The 19,116-nt window shown below is 42.8% G+C and overlaps 1 protein-coding gene across 1 annotated transcript in view; it reads left to right on the plus strand.

Moving 5' to 3' along the window:
* thsd7ba (thrombospondin, type I, domain containing 7Ba) overlaps nt 1-19,116 on the plus strand; it is a 131,184-nt gene that overhangs the window by 78,531 nt on the left and 33,537 nt on the right. The window contains 5 exon segments of the mRNA XM_048239796.1: nt 7,055-7,246; nt 8,378-8,618; nt 16,716-16,831; nt 17,740-17,872; nt 18,039-18,142. Coding sequence (XP_048095753.1) covers nt 7,055-7,246; nt 8,378-8,618; nt 16,716-16,831; nt 17,740-17,872; nt 18,039-18,142 — 786 coding nt within the window.

Below are 19,116 nucleotides of genomic sequence, written 5' to 3' on the forward strand. Positions count from 1 at the left end.
TCCTGGTCATAGTCTTTGAAAATTCAACTGGAAATGTTCTTGTAACATGTATTTCTAGGGCAGCAGAAGGTACCACTTTGCCTTTGCCAGACAATTCCAGGTGAGTGAGCCGCCTCGGTGCTTCTCACTTGGTGTGACGCCGCCTCACTCTTAATGTGCAAATGAGGAGTGGCAGGTTCCATTTCACAACTTTTCTGGAATATCCGCATCCCTCCAACAGGATTTCAATGATCCGAGGAGCAATTTTAGAGAAGCGTAATTTGTTCATTATTTTGACTCCATCCTGAGCACACAACATGCTTCCTGTTTTCATTTACTTTGGTGACAGGGGCTCCTTTTCATTGAAGAAGTCTTTCTCCGGTAAAAGGGAGAGAGAAAATCTCAGCAGGAGAAAACTGATTCTTTCTCTTCTGCACCTCGTCACCCAACTTGCCAGTGTTTGAAATGTTCTTCCTGCACAGCAACTGAGTTGTGGTTGTTGTGAAAGAATGTGCTACTAATGAACATGATTGAAGCTGATACTTTACTAAGCTTGTGTGCTTGAGAGCCCTCAGTCCATGAGATATAGGCCTAACCTAGAAGTTTCCTAGGGAGCCATTTAAAGCTGTGCTGCAGTGATATTCTTTAGATGCCAAGGTGTGTGACATCCAGCACATATGAATCTATTTTATGCTCACCTCAAAAAATCCTTTTGTGCAGAACACTGGGCTTGGCGCTGTGGCGCCTGAACACTGAGAACCCATTTTATCTTCGTTGTGGATGCTGCATTTTTTAGAATGTCTCAGCAGCCTCAAATCTTGGCTGACCTGGGGCTAATTCTGTAATAGTTTGAGCTTTGGGAGTTATCAACCCCAAAATCTCTCTGTAATTATAGCTAATGTCAAACCCAGGACCTCTGGCATTGATAGATAGAGGACTGAATCACCAGCTGGTGGATATGTGGCTGGAAAATCAATTTTTACATGTGAAAAAATGTTACAGAATCGCCATTGCCTTTATTTATTTATTTCTACGCTTATTTCCGGAGCCCGACTTGTTACTGATTAAACCTTTCATCATTGAGCTGATATTTTCTCATCTGTGGGGAGTGATGCCCTCCCAAGGTTACGGTGCCGATAAAGCGTACTCTGCCATTGTGTGGGTTTCCCCCACAGCCAACTGGCCACTCCGCTCCACAGAGCGCCTGGAGCCCAAGTGGTGCCGTTGTATCTGTGCTGTCTCTCAGACTTTAAGTCATGTCTGCCATTAAAATGCTAATACCTTTGGCAAAGTTTGAGAGCGATGACAGGGTGACGGTTTGATCAATGAGAGCTGTAATCCATTCATCAGATTAGAACGCTGTCCCTGTCTAATGACTTCTTACGAATGTTCAGCTCAAATACTGTCACCTGTCCCATCTTGTGTCATTCCAGATTCAGCACAATGAGCAGCTTATGGTACTGTGATCAAAAACCTGGCTTTCCGCTCTGTATCAGTTTGGCTGTGTGTGTGTGTGTGTGTGTGTGTTTCAAGCGCACCAACTCTGTCGTTTTAAGTAATTTCAGGCTTTTGTATGTTTTAGCTGCAGAATGGGACGCATCACACACACTCATTGTTCTTTTTTCTGCTCAGCTCATTACATTTCCAAACATGATTTCACTGATCACTCAGCTCGGGAGGAGGGCAGTGCTTGTGAGAGCTACTTTTCCTCTGCATGGGCTCTCAGCTGTCACTTAGTAAGTGATGTGTCAGGGAAACACTCAGCGGAGGTAAATTATGAGTGTTGTGTGGCGGAGGACATGATTGAGTGCATAGATGCAATTTCACTGCGGGCGCCCGAAACGCTCCCTGCATCGCGTTGATAGCGTCGGTGGATGCTACGCTGCTCCCTACCTGTTAGGCTGTAATTCGAGCCCATCCTAAAAAATGGGCAGGCGATCAAGCTTGTGCGTGCGGATGACTCGAACAGCGGCTGGAGGTGGGGGAGAGAGGTGGAAAAAAAGAGATGGCACTCTTGAAAATTTCTCTCACCTCTGAAAAGGTTACATACTCATATGATAATACTGTAGAAAAGTTTGAAAGCGAAAGAGAAGACTCCTGACAGAAATAGAATGCACCCAGCACAGTGTAGTATTTGAGGGAGGGACCCGGTGACAGATCCATGCATATTAATAATGCAGGAGGCCCTGGGGCAACCATCCATTTACAGGGCTCCCCCACACACACACACACACGCACACAGGCACGCACAAACACGCACACATACACATACATACACAAACACACACACACGCGCGCGCTTAGGAGGGGCTTCCTGCAGAGCACACTCGCTCCTATAACAGGAGTTGCTGAAGCTTTGCTTCTACTACCTTAACTTTTTCATGATGAATTGTTCTCACATGGTGCTCGCTCGTTCAGTCTTTCTGTGCGGTTAGTTCATTATGCCATTTGTCATTCCACAAAAGCACTCAGTGGTACAATGGTGGTGTGTGAAGTTTTAAGCCAGTAAGCATTGCTCTCCACATAATGCATGACAATGACTGGGCCTAGACGATGTTGTAAGCACAATGGCTGTTTTGTTGTCTACATGAAGAACTATAGCAAACCAGTAAAGGAATGAGAAATTGTAAGAGTGCAACAATGCGCCAACAGATTTTTTTTTTTTTCCCGAAAGAGCTCCCCAGGCTGGTTGAGATGGAATAATTAGGTTTAATGCTTCATTAGGTGCCTGGGAGAGCCTGTCAAGATACTATACAGATATAATGTGGATTAATCCAGATTTTCACCCCACGCTCCCCCCCCCAAGGCTTGGCAGAACATGGCGGAGGCATGTGGAGCAGGGAGAATGCAGGAGATAAACCATGTGCCTGATGCAGATGGCTCCTCGGCACAAATGTCTTTATTATCTTAGGATGTGGTTGTCAGCCTCCTGCCTCAGCTCACAAAATTTCAGTTGCTCGCCTCTCTGCTTCTCCTCGGGCCAGCAGCGGCAGCCCAGAAGAAACAGCAGCTCCACCTTCTGTGTTTCTCCCACCTCTGATGCAGCCGGTGTTTGTTTGCAGGCTTGTGGTCCTTATTTGTTGTTGTCGGGGCACCGGACAGAGTTGTTATGCAGCTGAACCTCCCAGTCGGTGCTTTAAATAGAGATGAGGGTGTGGGAGCTCGGCGACTATCTGTTTTCTCACTGACTGTGTGATCTATCAAAGTGTCCGTTATCAGTGTGTCTAATCAATGGTGGTGACAGTAATCTGGTAGATGACCTTTCTGTAAGCGTGGCAGGACTGTCGATAGCCAAGCCAGGGTGGTATAATTCGGATCAATCCACAAAATCATCCCACTGTGACAGTCTAGTGAATTATCATTTCAATGTCCCTCTAAATCTGAAGTTGTTTGACAGGCTCAGGCAGATGGATTAACACACATATGTCTCATGCAGACCAAGATTGTTTTTAAACTCTTGTGTTTTTATTGGAATGGGTCCGTTGGCTATACAACTATTTTACCAAATGTTTTTCCTCTAAATGGGGTTTGTGTATTCAATGAGAGAAACTGCAAGGCCAGTGATGTCTTCCATCCACAGCTACTTTTTATTCACATTATCTAAAGGTCAACCCTTTGCCTCCCTGAAGATGACATTTCATTTTTTGCTCACCTCTTTGTGGGATCTCCATTTGACATTTCTTTGGCCCAGGTGCCACGGCTTTCAGTTTAACATTTACCTACGCATATAGCCCATGCAATAATGCGTTAATGTTGTGGGCAGAAATTCTATTGGCTAACAAGGGCTAACATACCACGCTGTGAGTACATTTTCTTATTAGTAGCAATGCTCTGCCATTTTTAAGGTTGTGTTTTTATTTAAAAAACTGAGTTGTTTGCTTTGCGGCCATTGAGCACACACTGTATATATTTTAGCTGAATTAGCCAGAGCGTATGTAACATTGATATCAAGACGATGGCCTGTGTGTATTTTGCACAGTATGTACAGTAATTCAGTTGCCAGTCATACTGACAAGTGCAATCAACTAGGCCAACTTGTGACCCACACCTTTGCCAATCTCAGCAGGAGTACCTGCTGTAATTGCCCATTTATACAGTATATGTTTTATGGAAAAGAGGGGATCAAGCTCCATTACGCTGCTGCATGGTTTTAAGAAAAAGCCAAAGAGCTGTCACTGTTGAGATGTTCCCTCGGCGTGGGCTGTGTGGGTTAATTGAGGTAATCTACATGCACATTTTTTATCTACGGTTCTCTGGGGCAGAGCATACAGTACATTTCAAATTCGTACAGTTCTGTCTGTTGGGCAGAGCTGTGAGAGATATGGATATATGGACATAAGTCATTGGCAGCCAAAAGTATGACCTCTAGTTCTGAAGCATTTATCTGCATGTGAACGTTGCAGCAGAAACTCTCCCCAGACCATCTCTCTGAAGTGGGTGAGTTCAGAGCCTCAGGTGTAATTACATAAATGCGTGTTGCACCACCAGAGAGCTGTGGAATATATTCAACTGCTGATAGTTGAGTTTTTTGTATGAGAAACTTGTGCTGGAATAGTTAGGAATTTGGATGCTTCAAATTTCAAGTACTCTGTTCCCAAGGAAACAGAAGCTTTTAGCGAGCATTCTCCTCAGAACTGGCCACATACTTAGCAAATACATTCTAAGAAGGCCTTCCCTCTGATATTTAAGGTATACTGTATAATGGCTGTTGATTACTCTAGAGAACTTCACAATTGTCGGCTGTTGCCTTCACTTACTGTTGCTAGGGCGACTATTGTTCATACAGTGATCGAGCTCTCACTATATCAATTTGTATGGTATCCTAATGCTCAAAAATAACGAGGTACATTGACATTGCCAGCCACTTAGTAACAACTTTCTTCTGTGACTGCTGCTGTACAAATCCTTTTTGATTGGAAGAGATTGCGAGGGAACGAATGAAAAGCAGCTTTGAGTACACAGAAGTTTTGAGTCACTTGGGCTCTTTGTTAACTCAAGCTCGCAGGCTCTCCATTCTCCAGGGGAGTTATCTACCAGCCCATGAAAGTGCAGAGAGAGGGAGAGAGAGGCACGTGGTTACCCAGGGCACCTTCCCCTGCCACCCCTCCACACCAAGTACACCCCCAACCCCCCTCCACAGCCGTGGCTTTGATGACTCCAGAGGCAGACCGCAGTAGATCCTGGGGGTGGAGGACCGCGGCCCCCTAAAGGGACTCTCCTGCGCTGGCGCTCCACTTGATGAAGCACAGCACCTGCACTCATCCCTGTCCTCCTGGCATGAGAGACGTCTCAATGGCGAGGGAGAGAAAGGCAGAAAGAGACCGTGAATAAAAAGATAGTAAATCTGCCCACAGGATGTTGTTGTTGAACTGCACACAGGATGTTGTTGTTGAACTGCACACAGGATGTTGTTGTTGAACTGCACATTTGAAAAAGGTAGGGAGAAAGGGGGGGTTCCACAGATGTAGCGAAAGCATCTTGTCCAGGGGTGTCAAACATAAGGCCCGGGGGCCAGATCAGGCCCGCCAGCAGGTTTCATACGGCCCCCCAAGATGTTTTGGGTAGGAAGGGAAAATTAGAAAGAAAAGATATTCACATGCAGCTGTCTTCAACAATTTATAATGAGCAATTTATGTGATAAATTGATTAAACCTAGCACTACAAACCATCCTCAGGAAGGAAAAGGCCAAAAAACTGACATGGAAGTAGGGTATTTCAAGAGAGAAAGAGCAGGATATGATGTCAGTAGATGATTTGTACTTGTTTGCTCATATGTGGGTATAGTATATCATCAAAAAACAATCTGATACCAATGCATAGAAAATAAATTGACCATGACGGCCCCCACGAGGTCTCATTCCAACAAATCCGCCCACTGCCTAATTTAAGTTTGACACCCCTGATCTTGTCAAACAGAATTCTACAAATCTTGAAGCTTTTTGACTCATTTTGCTGTGAAGACAGCTTTCAGTGGATGATTCAGTCACATTTGCAATGGCAGTGGTGCTGGTATACAGTATGTGGTCTTTGTATATTTATTAAGTAGGTGTGTTTTAATCTATAGAATATGCAAATTTCTTAATTTTCTCCTCAGATTGGATCCCTTCCCCCATTTCAATTTCTTATGAGCATTTAGCTTGATGTTTTCAGGACCATAAATTCCGATATTGAAAAACACACACAGACACACTGACATTTAACAGAGAGACTGATTTAGCTTCATTAGGTCAATCAGCACCCATTTAAAGGCAACCCAAGTAAATGGTGATTAACGAGTCATTCATTTGAATGTTGTTGTGTGGTTCATTGCAGTCAGTTTATTTGACACATAAGAAATGATAGCGTCCTGAGGAAAATGGGAAAATTACTGCTTGTGGAAATGTGTTTCTCACTTTTCGCACACAATGACATGGTCGTGAAGAGCAGCTGTTAATGTAATTAATAGACATTTTTGATGGTTTTGATTCATTTGATTACTAAAGCTGGTGCAGAACAGCTCTGAAACAACTTCCGAAAAACAATTTATAATGGTCTATTATGTTTATTAGATGTAATGAAATTCAAATTGAATGTGACAGAGTGTTTTCCATTTCGAGGGGCTGACGACCAAAAAAAAATAGAAGAAAAGAAATGAGTTTGAGCTTTGAATCCCTCATTTTGAGATGAAAAACAGTCACACTCGCCTGATCATCAGAGTGGTATTAAGAAGATAAAAGCAATTCTCCTCTCCGACTCTGAGATGGTGCCACATGGTAGAATTAATATTTACGGCACAATATCCACAATGCATGCATTCATCTCTGTATTTTACACCTCTCTAATTCTTCATCTCCACATCATGTGCTGTACACTGCTCAGACATGCACAAACACATCTCTCCGCCATGCCTTAAATCCAAATAATGAAGTGAATCTATTCTGTTTCTTTTTTACTGTTACAATAGTATCTGCTGTGGTAGAGTCTTTCGCAGGCGGCTTACAGCTGGTTTATTTATTTTTCTCGCCGTGTTTACCTGTTCAGCTTCCTGAGCTTCACGTTTAAACCCTTCATTGTGTCTTCTGCTCCGGCTCCACAGGCAGGCGCGTACCTGGGGAGCTGTGCTCCGACGAGCCCCCGCCTGCCCAGGTGGCCTGCGAGGGGGCCTGCGCCGGCGGCTGCGTGGTGGACTCCTGGTCGCCATGGTCCCTGTGCTCCCACTCCTGCTCGTCCAAAACCGCCGAGGGCAGGCAGAGTCGCACGCGCACCATCCTGGCGCTGCCCGGCGAAGGTAGGTGCCAAACGAGTGACCTTAATCAGACTGTAATAAGCGTCCCTCCCGTGACTCACCATGACTGGTTTTGAACTCCCCAACCCCCCTCCAGCGTTCCAGCACAGTTGTTTCACTTTGATTAGGTATTTGTTGGCATACTCTAATGTGCTTTTTACTGTGTTGAAAAAAAGATCATCATGGGTCCAAGCGAAAGTTATTAATGTGAGGCTGTTTTAGGAGTTAGGGGAAGGTTATTTGTGAGAGATGTGTTTACAGTGGGCTCATTTGTGCTTGCGCTGTGAGCAGCTTTTCATCGGCGGTTATCTGTGCGCCAACAGAACGGTTTGACTGAAAAGAGCGAGTCACTGGAAACAGCTGTTGGGTAGGATCTGCCTCAGTGGCATAAATCATGTGTGGCCTGTTTTAAATGGCAGGAAGAGCTCTGTAATTAAGACAAAAATACACCTGAGTCTGGGGACGCCTTCTGGCCAATGTATTCTCTCACCTTTCCTCTCTCTCTACCTCTGTCTCACCCTCTTTCTCACCCCTTCTCTTTCTCTTTCCCGCTCTCTCTCTCTCAGCTTCCACTTCTTCCTCTTCTTTCATCTACTCTGTTTCTCTCTCTGTCTCTCTCTCTCTCTGTGTCTCTGTCTGACACACACACACACACACACACACACACACACATACGTAGACACACACTGCACTGCAGAAATATGGAAATCCCTCCCAACCCAACCTTAGATTCTCCAAAGACCTGAAGGCTGTTATTAGCCAGACAATCCCTAATTAATATTCCCCCAATCTGTGCACTAAGTAGTTATTTTACATTCTGGAGCACTTACTTGAGCGGCAAGTCATTGTGCGATGGGGAAAAAAGGCTGAATGTCAATTCAATGTCATGGTGACTTAGGGTTACTAATTACAATACAGGGGAGGGCAAAAACAAGGTAATAATCCTTTCCTGCTCCGCGGCTCAGCTCCGATGTATTCATATCCGAATCCGCACTGCGATGGGCTAATTAATGAGCATAGATATAACAAGCTGGTTTTTAAGAAAGGCGTTAAAAAAGGGTTAAGTGAACTGCTTTCTGCCTGATAGCTGTTTTCCTTTTGTGTGTGCAAATTGTCGACTGTCTCCCCGTCAAGGTGGGAAAGCGTGTCCGGCCGCCACTGCCTTGGAGGAGTGGAGGTCATGCAATGACCATCCATGCATCGTGTTCTACTGGGAGGCCTCGCCCTGGGAGCCCTGTGTCGAGGACCCGTCAGCCGGCGCCAACGGAACCAGCACCAGCCAGTGGAACGGCACCGCCTCGTGTGCCACAGCGGGGACCCAGACACGCACGGTCACCTGCATGAAAATGAACGTGGGACCAGTGATCCCTAAGAGGTACTAAATTACATTCTGACCCCCCCACCGTCCTCTCCCCCCAACCCTTGTCGGTGTGGTGGGAGCTGTAGATGACTGAGGCAAAGAGACGATTTTGACATGGTGAACATATAAGTACTTTACACTCACTGGACTGCCAGGATTCTAAATATAGTCTCTCTTTTGGATGGCGCATAATGTGACAGCAAAAATGTCTGCTCCCATTTTGTCATCTTGTAGATCTGAGCAAGTCATCCATCTGCTGACAATATGGCCATGCAGCCCTCAGAGATGTGAAAATATAGTCTCTTAAAGGCAAAGAGGCAGTTTAATTCTGGAATTTTAATTAGCATTTCCTAGCCAACAGCCCTTTAATACATGCTGTATTTCTGTGGGCTTTCTAGTGGACATTACATTTATAGGTTCATCCATTTCCATTGATTTCTTTGGTTAGCCGTGTTGGCGTTTTACCTTTGGAAGGGGCCTTTTATTTTCAAGCATAAAAAGTATCCCTGGGAAAGGAATTCAGTGCATGGACCGTAATTCAAATTTTTATTTATGTAATTATCCCATTTTAATTGTGTGCCATACATCTTTTTTATTTTTACTGCTATCCAGCCCACTCATAATACTCTGAGTAGGTGTTCTAATGAATCATTTTGGCCACGTCATTGACATGGCAGTGGCCTAATTCCTTTGAATTGCTTATAGAAAAGAGTGTAGCCTACCACACAGGCTTTGCAGTGGGAGCAAAACTAGTCCTTTCTCCCACTCAACAACAACAACAACAACTGTATGTTATGATGGTGTAAATGATGTTTAAAAGGAGGGCTCCATTTTACACAGTGTGAACTGGTGCACAGAAACCCCAGGGTTGGCAATTGCAATGGTTATTGTTCAAAAGATTAATAAATTACTATGTGCTGTGTGTAGCATGGTACAACACAGCATTCAGTGTAACAGTGTCTCAGTATTACTTTGACCTGGCCTGGGAAAGGTCTCAGTTCAGCTTGCGTTAGTGTAATACACAAACCCTATGTTATACATTCCCTTGTATAATAGCTGTTCAGGGGGCTAGGCAGAGGACTTTCACTGAGGCACAATATGCATTCATCAGATGTTCAAGTACAGTGTACGTCCCAGAGGCTGCAGAGGGGAAAGGTGATTGCATTGCATCCTATTTTCTGTAGTTTCTGTTTATGGTATTTTGCACTTTTGTCCAAAGCAACATTACATTAACATTAAAATGAATATTTTATATAGCAAAAGGGTTCATGTGTCTCTTGGAGCCCTGCTGACTGCTGCGCATGATCTCATCAGAGGTGTGGTGAGGGGCAGGGCGAGAAGATGTTGCCATGGAGCAGAGGTGTAAGTCCAGCTTCAGAAAGTAAAAGTCCTACCACATCTGTGCCAACCATTCACTTAAACCAACTGATTCTAATTAGCACAACTCTTCAGCCAGGTAGAGCAGCTAATTGGTGAGATCACCTGTGAAGTGCACAGGCAGAACCATAGACTATACAGTCTATGGGCAGAACCAATACATGGTTGGACTTTTGCTTTCTGAAGCTGGACTTTTCCACCTCTGCCATGGAGTCACACATTGTACTTACAGTACTTTGATAATTTGCCCTCTTGAGGGAATCCAGTAATGGAGCTTCGGGTGAGGAAATGTCCTACTTTCTATGTGGAAAAGATTTTATTGTACGTGAAGTAATCAATTACCTTATCAATTATTCAGCAGGGTTTTTTCCCCCCGGTTTTGCCCCACATTATATTGACTCAGACATGAAAGTGTTTTACGGGCAGCGTCCTCCGCTGCCATGCTCTTAAGCTCACTTTTTACCGTTTGCTCCTCCTCCTCCTGGCACTTGTTTCACTGAAAGCAAATGTCCATTCATCACTAATAGGTGTGGTCGTTATGAGACTAGTGACCTGCTCTGACTTTCTTGACTGTCCTATAGACTGCTAGAGAAATCCTCCTTTCAACAGGCTTCAGAATCAATAACCTCTATGTTTCGAGTTCTTTAGAGTTTCTTTGAAAAGAAGGTCAGTTTGGTTGCTCACCTCTCCCACTCTCTTTGACTGGTGCCGACCACTCATCTTTCATCTCCTGCAATCAATCCACCTCTCTCTTTCTCTCTCTCTCTCTTTCTCTCCCTCTCTCTCTATCTCTTTCTCTCTCTCTCTTTCTCTCTCTCTCTCTCTCTTTCTCTCTCTCTCCCTCTCTATCTCTTTCTCTCTCCCTCTTTCTCTTCCTTTCTCTCTATCTCTTTTCTCTCTCTCTCTCTCTCTCTCTTCTCTTTTTCTTTCTCTTCCTCTCTCTTTCTCTCTCTTCTCCCACCCCCCCTCTCCATTCTATCCTGCACCTGCTCCTCATTTGCCAGTGTTATATCACCATGCCCCATGGCTCATTTCACCAAAGCACGGTAAACCAAGCGCGGCAAAGACAAAAAAATGGCTGTGTGTTTTAAATCCCTGATCTGCTTTGATGTCACTTCCACATTGGGCTGAAAAGGCCCAGAGTTTCAGGACCCATGCTGGGGCCTGGCCTCGGCTGCACCCCGGCGCTGCCTACGCAGACGCAGAGACGCCCGGTGCCCGTTGAGCAGTGGGCCTGCACGACACACACACACACACACACACACACACACACACACACACACACCCCCTCTCTTTGGCCCTGGGAAAGTGTGGGGACCCGCGGAGCCAAAGGTGTAGTCTGGGGTGGGGAGGGAATGAAAGCTGCAAACGCTGCTCTTCAGCTGCATGTCCATTGAATTTTTTTTTGACAGTCTGAATCCCTCCAGCGATTGACACCAGTTTGGATCTGACACTGTTTTTTTAATTTAAAGCGCTCAACGCTTCAAGGGGGCAGCTTTAAAGGAAATGTTTAGAGGAAATCTCCTATCAAGTGCCGCGCGGTATGTTTATAGGCCTATATGCGGTGGCTTAGTCCTGAGCTATTTTCTCAAATCTGACATGGCTCGTGATGAGCAATCAGAGGAGTCTCCCCTCAAGAAGGGATGTGGGAAAAGTTTTATTTTCCATTACAGTTTTTCTCGTTTGCTTTGACCTGCTTAAAGAAACTGAGATCCACTTGGTCTTCATGAACACCTTGTTTGCACAGCAGAAGTCATCTCTCGAATGTGTTCATACGTTTTCATTGGGTTCACACATTTCTCACACCCTTTTGCAAAACAGTTAATACAGATGTCATTCAAAGACCCCAAACTCTATTGGTTTCCCTGTGGTAGAGATTCCTTGCATAAGTCTGAATCTCTGATACACCTGTGTGAAACTCCTTTGCAAAATTCTTCAATCAGCAATCATTCATTATCCATAAGAGATGCCATGCATTTTGTTGTCCAGTGTGTGATTGATTGAAATCACACAGAAATTTGACGACAGGATGTGTTGTTTGAAGGCAAAATTTGCTTGAAAATGTTTTAAAGGTCCCCTGTGTAACGTTTTCAGTTGTTTGTTAACAAAATCAACATTTCCCATACACAAATGTGGCCCCATTCATGTTTAATTACCACCACCAACAACTCGAAGCATAGGCTACCTATTGGGTTTGGCTTAGAAATACCCATTTACATTTACATAGCGCCGTGTCGACTCGCCGTACGTGCGCCATGTTAAATACCGGTGGCCAGCAAGGGACATAATATTCTAAATACAGCTCAGTATTTTGGCGTCTGCATGCATAGAAAAACATTAGCTTGGATTCATCTGCAGAATTTCCCTACATTCAGCAAGTTACGAGCCCATTTTCTTTACAAGTCATATCAAGCTTCAACAGTCCGACATTGACATTGTATTTTCCAACGAAATAAATAAAGAGAAATAACTGTTCGTGATCTGTCACCAGCTTACTTGACAACCTAACCTAACACAGTTTTGCTAGGACTAATAGACCACAAAGTTGCTATATGTGTTAAATTTCAGTTTAGTTTGCAACAATATAGTTTAACGTTCCCATTCACTTTCCGTTTACTGTGCTAACGATAGCTAGCTCGGTCCGAAAAAGTTTCATTGGCATCACACACAAGCAATGGCAATAAAATAGCACACAAAATGTTATGAATATGTTGTTATTGCTTATTCATTCGTAACTCTCGCCAAAATGCATCCTAGGGTGTTTTTGTGAATACCCGAGTCAAACTTTCGTGAATGGGAGTCGTAGGGGCACTAGCCTACTATTTTGATGCGTCAAAATCGCTATTTTTAAAACACTAAGAAGTGTTCTCAATGCTCAAGTTCATGTGTAGAGACACTGATACTTCGATCAAAACTCCATTTGACCCAAAAGCGACAACACGGACAAGCTTGAAAGTGGCGCTTCAGACGTAATTATGCTTTTAAACGAAAGTTTGACTCGTGTAGGCCTACATTCACAAAACACCCTAGGGTGCATTTTGGCGAGAGTTAGGCTTTCAGAGATAAGTTTATGCTTTGACGTGCTAGGAGTCCAGAACTAGTGTCAGTTTTGATGTGAGACGGCTCCCGTAGTTCTAAATCGAGGCAGCGCTTGAAAGGTTGGTTACAGAGAATGGTTGCTATATAACTCCTAACCACTAGGTGGGAGAATTTCTTACACAGGGGGGCTTTAAGTGTTTTGAGAGTGTAACAGCCTTTTGCAAGCAAAATGTGTCATTTTGGCCAGAGTGCTTTTGTTCAGACATGGGTGTTAAACTGTTTTGTCAGAAAACGTGATGTCAGAGTTGACACAAGCATCAAAGCGATCGAGAAAAACTGTAAAACATATTTTAGCCAGCTTCTTGAAAACACTATTTGGAAAGCTATTTGGATGCCGGGCCATTACACTCACAGGAACTTTAAGGACATCCCTTTATAAATCCGTAGGTATTACAGTTTTTCTTGATCGTTTTGATGCCTGTGTCAACTCTGACATCACATTCTCAAAACAGCCATGTCTGAACAAAAGCACTCTGGCCAAAATGACACATTTTGCTTGCAAAAAGCTTTTACTCTCTCAAAACACTTAAAACATGCAGCAAAAGCAAATCTTGCCTTCAAACAAAACATCCTGTCGTCAAATCACTGTGTGATTTCAATCAATCATTACACACTGGACAACAAAATGCTAAATCTACATGTAGTTCTCAAAATGAGCATTTTTGCCATGTCTGTTCCATTTCTTTCTCATTTTTCTGGTATCAGAAAAAACTGAAAAGACAAAATGTACTAAATCAAAAAATATTTATTCATTCCTCCCAAGATGTAACTGTCATTGACATGTAAGACCTTCAGTAAACACCTAGGCAAGACAAATTTCATTGAACTACAACTTGTCATTTTTCATCGAAATAGGCCTACAGTAAACACCTTTTGTACTGTTTTCTTCACCAAATGGTTAATACAGTTCTTTGTCTAAATGTGCATTAGATCCATACTTGCAAATAGCAACACAGAACAGACATGACATCTCTTATGGATAATGAATGATTGCTGATTGAAGAATTGTGCAAAGGAGTTTCACACAGGTGTATCAGAGACTCAGACTTATGCAAGGAATTTATACCACCTGTGAAAAGATGTTTTCCTTTTGTTTAGCACGGGAAAACCAATAGAGTTTGGGGTTTTTGAATGACATCTGTGTTAACTGTTTTGCAAAAGGGTGTGAGAAATGTTTGAACCCAATGAAAATGTGTGAACACATTCGCAAGAGATGACTTCTGCTGCGCAAAGAAAGTGTTCATGAAGGCCAAGTGGATCCCAGTTTCCATCAGCAGGTCAAAGCAATCGAGAAAAACTGTAACTAGAACCGTGTCTGACCTCACAAATAGTCTGCTGAATGAATGGGCAAGAGACACTCTGGAATCTTGTGGAAATTCTTCCCCGAAGCAGAAGAAGCTGTAAAGGGGAAACCAACTCCATATTAATCCCTTATGGATTTAGAATGGGATGTCATTGAAGTTCCTGTGGGTGTAATGGCAGGCATCCCATATTTCTGTCTTTGTAGTGTATGTATTCTGGTAACTGGAGGTAAAATAGGAAAAAAAAGCAATGGCAGCAATTTGGAGATTGACTAAGCATAGCCTAAAAAGGTAAGATACGTTTATGTTTTATCCAGAATGCTTCACTGTGCTCTGTGCCAAGGGCTATAATTACAGCTTGTAAGGTGGACTGTAATACTGACCTTTGCCTGAAGAACATCTCAGAAGCAGGGAAAGCACACATGCACCCAGTAAAGTACCTTATACCAGTAAGAGACTTTATATAAAGAGATGTGTGCCTCTCTTAATAATGTCCAATGAATTGATTTAGGCACAGGTGGACTCCAATCAAGTGTAGAAGCATCTCAAGGACCAGTGATAGAAGTAAGATGCACCAGAGCTCAATGGCAAGCATCATAACAAAGGGTCTGAATACTTATGTAAATGGAATATTTCAGAATTTTATTTTTTATACATTTACAAAACACTGGAGTGTTGGAGTATTGTATGTAGATTAATGAGAAAAAAATTAATTGAATCCATTTTAAGATACGTCTGAAACATAACAAAATGTGGAAAAGTTGAAAGGGTCTGAAAACTTTCCAGTTGCACTGTATGCACAGCAGACATACTTACATTGGAGTGAACAAAAAATATACAAAAAGCAGTAAACTGAAAAAGAAAATTGCAGAAAAATGTTGTTGTCTTCTTTGGTCATGAACTCCTCTACCAGCTCTCACTCTTCCTCCCCCTCTCATTCTCACCCTCCTGCTTCCTTTCTCTGCAACTTCTTACATTGTTGTTGTAAAAAAAGGTGCTCACCTGTGGTCTTTTCATAGTGCTTACTGTACTTCCTGATTGAAGTGGTAACAATTAACCATTGTGGTGTTTGGCCAGGTGGCACATATGATGGCCAATTAGCTCATGTAGTGTGATTTTGAATGGCAGTGTTTTGAAATGGCAAACATGTGACTTTGTCAGATTGTTGTGTCTTTTGCAGAGAACCGTGTTCACTGCATTTGAAAAGTGCCATTTTGAATTGCAAAATGTGTGTAAAGCGGAAAATGTGTTTAGAGTTTTGGACACTTGAGAAGAGGTTTTGCTTTCTGTGTGTCAAGTTTAGATAATTGTGCTTTGCATGTCATTTTAGTGTGTTAGCAATTGGAAAAAACTGTAATATGAAACTAGCTGCACTGAAAAAATTAGATTTTTACTTTATTTTAAATTTTAACATGGATAGCATATCACATCATACTGCCAGCAGCAGAGAAACTATTATGGTGTTACCTTTCTACTATTTGATATTCAAGTATAGTCAGATTCAATAGTGAGATGCAACATCAAAGAAAGAAACTGAACTTCAGACCATGTTGTTGATGAATATTGTACAGCATTATGGTGAAACTAATTCATCTGATGCATGTCTGCAAAGAAAAACATCTCAAAACTGGCACTGGGGGAACTCAAGGATATGTGCACCTTTGAAACCATATGCCCCTTTCTCTGTGTCTTGGGAAGTACTGTTCAGTGTGGTGGATGCTGTCATTGTATAAACAAAGTAATTTGTATACAGCTTGCAGACTCCAGATTTTTCAGATTTAATTAGCTACTGTGTCATGGACTTTGATCGTGCTTCTTTTATTTGTGTGTGTGTGTGTGTGTGTTTGTTTGTGTGCACGTAAATACCCTGTGTTTAGCAACAATCAGCTCTTTTGCTTTGTTTTGTTTTAATAATCTTAAAACCATTTTTTCTTTTCTCTATCTCCATTAGTTTTCCTTCTCTACCTTTGCACATTTCTATGTGAATCATATGCATATATCTATTTACTTCCACATGGTTAAACATCCCTCCCTCTTGGATCAGTGCCGTCTGTCCTTAGCTTTGGTTACTGTCTTTTCTGGACAGCTCGATTGCATCTTTATGCATTCGTTAAACCCATATAGGACAAATCCTTGCATTTATCAGCATTACGGAGTGCACAACCAGGATAGATGGCCTCCCTCAATTCCCTGATGGGGTGCCTACTCTGTAATGTCAAGGACAGTACACCTTTCTCCGCTACTAGGGCTCAGGCAGCGTATCATTGATCGCAATTTCTCTCTATTTCTCTCCCCCCCTCCATCCCACCCTCTCTCATATCTGTTTTTGATTCAGGTGTCCAGACTCTGCCCGTCCCGACACTGTCCAGCCCTGTCTGCTACCCTGTAAGACGGACTGCAGGGTGACTCCCTTCAGTGAATGGACAGCCTGTCCTTCAACTTGTCTGCCAGGTGCTTCAGCAGAACAACTCCACATAAGGACATCAGCAGTTTGGCTTTTTTTGTCTCTCCTCCCCTGTCTCCACCCCACCCCACCCGTCATAATCTTCCCTGACTTCAAACAAAAGTGCAATGCTTAGCATTTTGCCTCCAAATCTCCTCTGACTCAATAATTCCCTTTATTCTCAAGAGGATGAAAAGATTAGTCACAGAATTTTCGAGGAAAGTCTGTAATGCAGTGTTTGTGGAGTGACCTATTCTGCATTCCTGATGTAAATGCTGCTGAATTAAGTATGAGGGTGCATTCGGGGTTGAGTAAAGCAGTGATGATAATCCCGAATAACCTGCACGGGCAGTGTATATTAAAATGGCATCACTGCAGTACGCACAAAATCAAATACAGACTGCAGTCTTACTACTTTCCCCTAAGATGCTATTTGCTAAATATAAATATAATTCAATCACACTTACACTGCGTTCATAATCACCAATTACTTTCCTGATTAACAAAGGTGGAAATAGATTTTAATGTCTCTGAACAATATGCTAATGCCGCTTAGATAGCATAAGTATGTAATTGCATTTTTTCTCATTGTATGCGGTTCCATCTGCAGAGTTGCCTTCCCAAGTTGAATCTTCTAGTGATGTAATCACACACTTAATTGCACTATTTTCAGTGTTTCTCAATTAACTATGTTTAATGAGCCTTTTAGTCTAAGCCAAATTAAATCATTAGATCACTCTAGGATGCGTATACAAGAAGCAGATTGGAGGATCACACAGCGAGAAGACTGAATATATTGCAGTTTTATTTTTGGCATTTCTAATGACATGCAAGTGTTGCCCATTTTTCTGTTCACATGCAAGTGTTAAACATTTTTATTGATTATCTGGTATTGTGTTTTTCTTTCATTTGACAGTCAATGCTAGCATACCTACACAGTCACGATACAGGACCACAATCCAGAGGTCAGCCAATGGTGGACAAGAGTGTCCTGACACTCTGTATGAAGAGAGGGAATGCGAGGCTCTGCCTGTTTGTCCATCCTTCAGGTAAACACACAGTAGAGCTTGTCAGACCTGCAGCGGCCATCCACACACCGTTGAGAAGAGCTTTCTCCTTGCCATTAATGATGTTCAAATGTCACAGCACTTTGTTTCCCATTACCCAAGGCATCACTTTAAAGAGCACTCTTGCCTTTGCCATCCCCACGAACAGATGGAGGACGCATAAGTGGCACCCTTGTACTCTGGTACCAGATGCTGTCAGACAGGGGATAACAGGACCAGGAGAAGCATGCGGGAAAGGGCTTGAAGTGCGAGGTAAGGGAAAATGAACTGCCTTTGTGACTGAGCAGAGGAGTGTCATTGATACAGCATCAACTCAGTGCAGGAGATGGGAACCGATGCTTTGAAACAGTGAGCTGTGGTGTGGGGTTCCTGTTTTCATGCTATATATTTTAAAGCCACTAAAGGTGTGCAGGCACTCAGCAGGACCCCAGAGCACCCCTGATTTATGGTCACTGTTAAAGTGAATCATATACCCTTATTTTGACAAGAGAAATGGCTGTGCTGGCCTCAAGTTCACGGCAGCAACAAAGTGACTTCCAATTAGAGGGCTGTTAATGTTGTTGCGAGCTCTTTATGCATATTTGAGTAACTCCTCTCCTACACACACAACAGAGCACACCACACACCAATGCTTAGACACTCTCTGACCTACAGTATAAAGCTCCTTGAGAAACAACATAAATATAGACTGTTTTTCAGTGAAGTTAATGGTTGAATCTACACTCCCTCAGAATCATTTAGGAACCCAAGGTCGTAATTGGAACATTTCAGCCCAGAACAAAGCAAAACAGATTTCCGTATAAATCCAAAACCCAGGCAGTACACTCAAATAAATCACATGCTCCAAAGTTACAGGCTCAGTTTCAGTGACCCTGTTTTTTTCTGTTCCTCGGTGGCTCTGTGCATTGCTGACCTGAACTGCATACATTTTTAAACATATACAAAGAATTAATCAGACCATTAAAAATGACTGCAAGTATGCTGACTAGTTTGACTGTCTCATTAACATATTTAGTAATTTGTGTGAAATATTGGAGAAGCACAGTCAAATGTGGCATTTCATTAGGTGGCATTATGCCAAATATGAGTGTAGTCATTAAAAATAATGAAGTGATGCATCACAATTTTCGCAGGTGTTTTGTTTTCCCAAAGACAACCTTTTTGAAGCCCAAATGTCCATGTGATTCCAACTAAATAATGAGTGCAGAACAACAGTGAGGGGAATA

Source organism: Alosa alosa, chromosome 3 (assembly GCF_017589495.1).
Source record: "Alosa alosa isolate M-15738 ecotype Scorff River chromosome 3, AALO_Geno_1.1, whole genome shotgun sequence".
In the NCBI taxonomy this organism is placed as follows: domain Eukaryota; kingdom Metazoa; phylum Chordata; class Actinopteri; order Clupeiformes; family Clupeidae; genus Alosa; species Alosa alosa.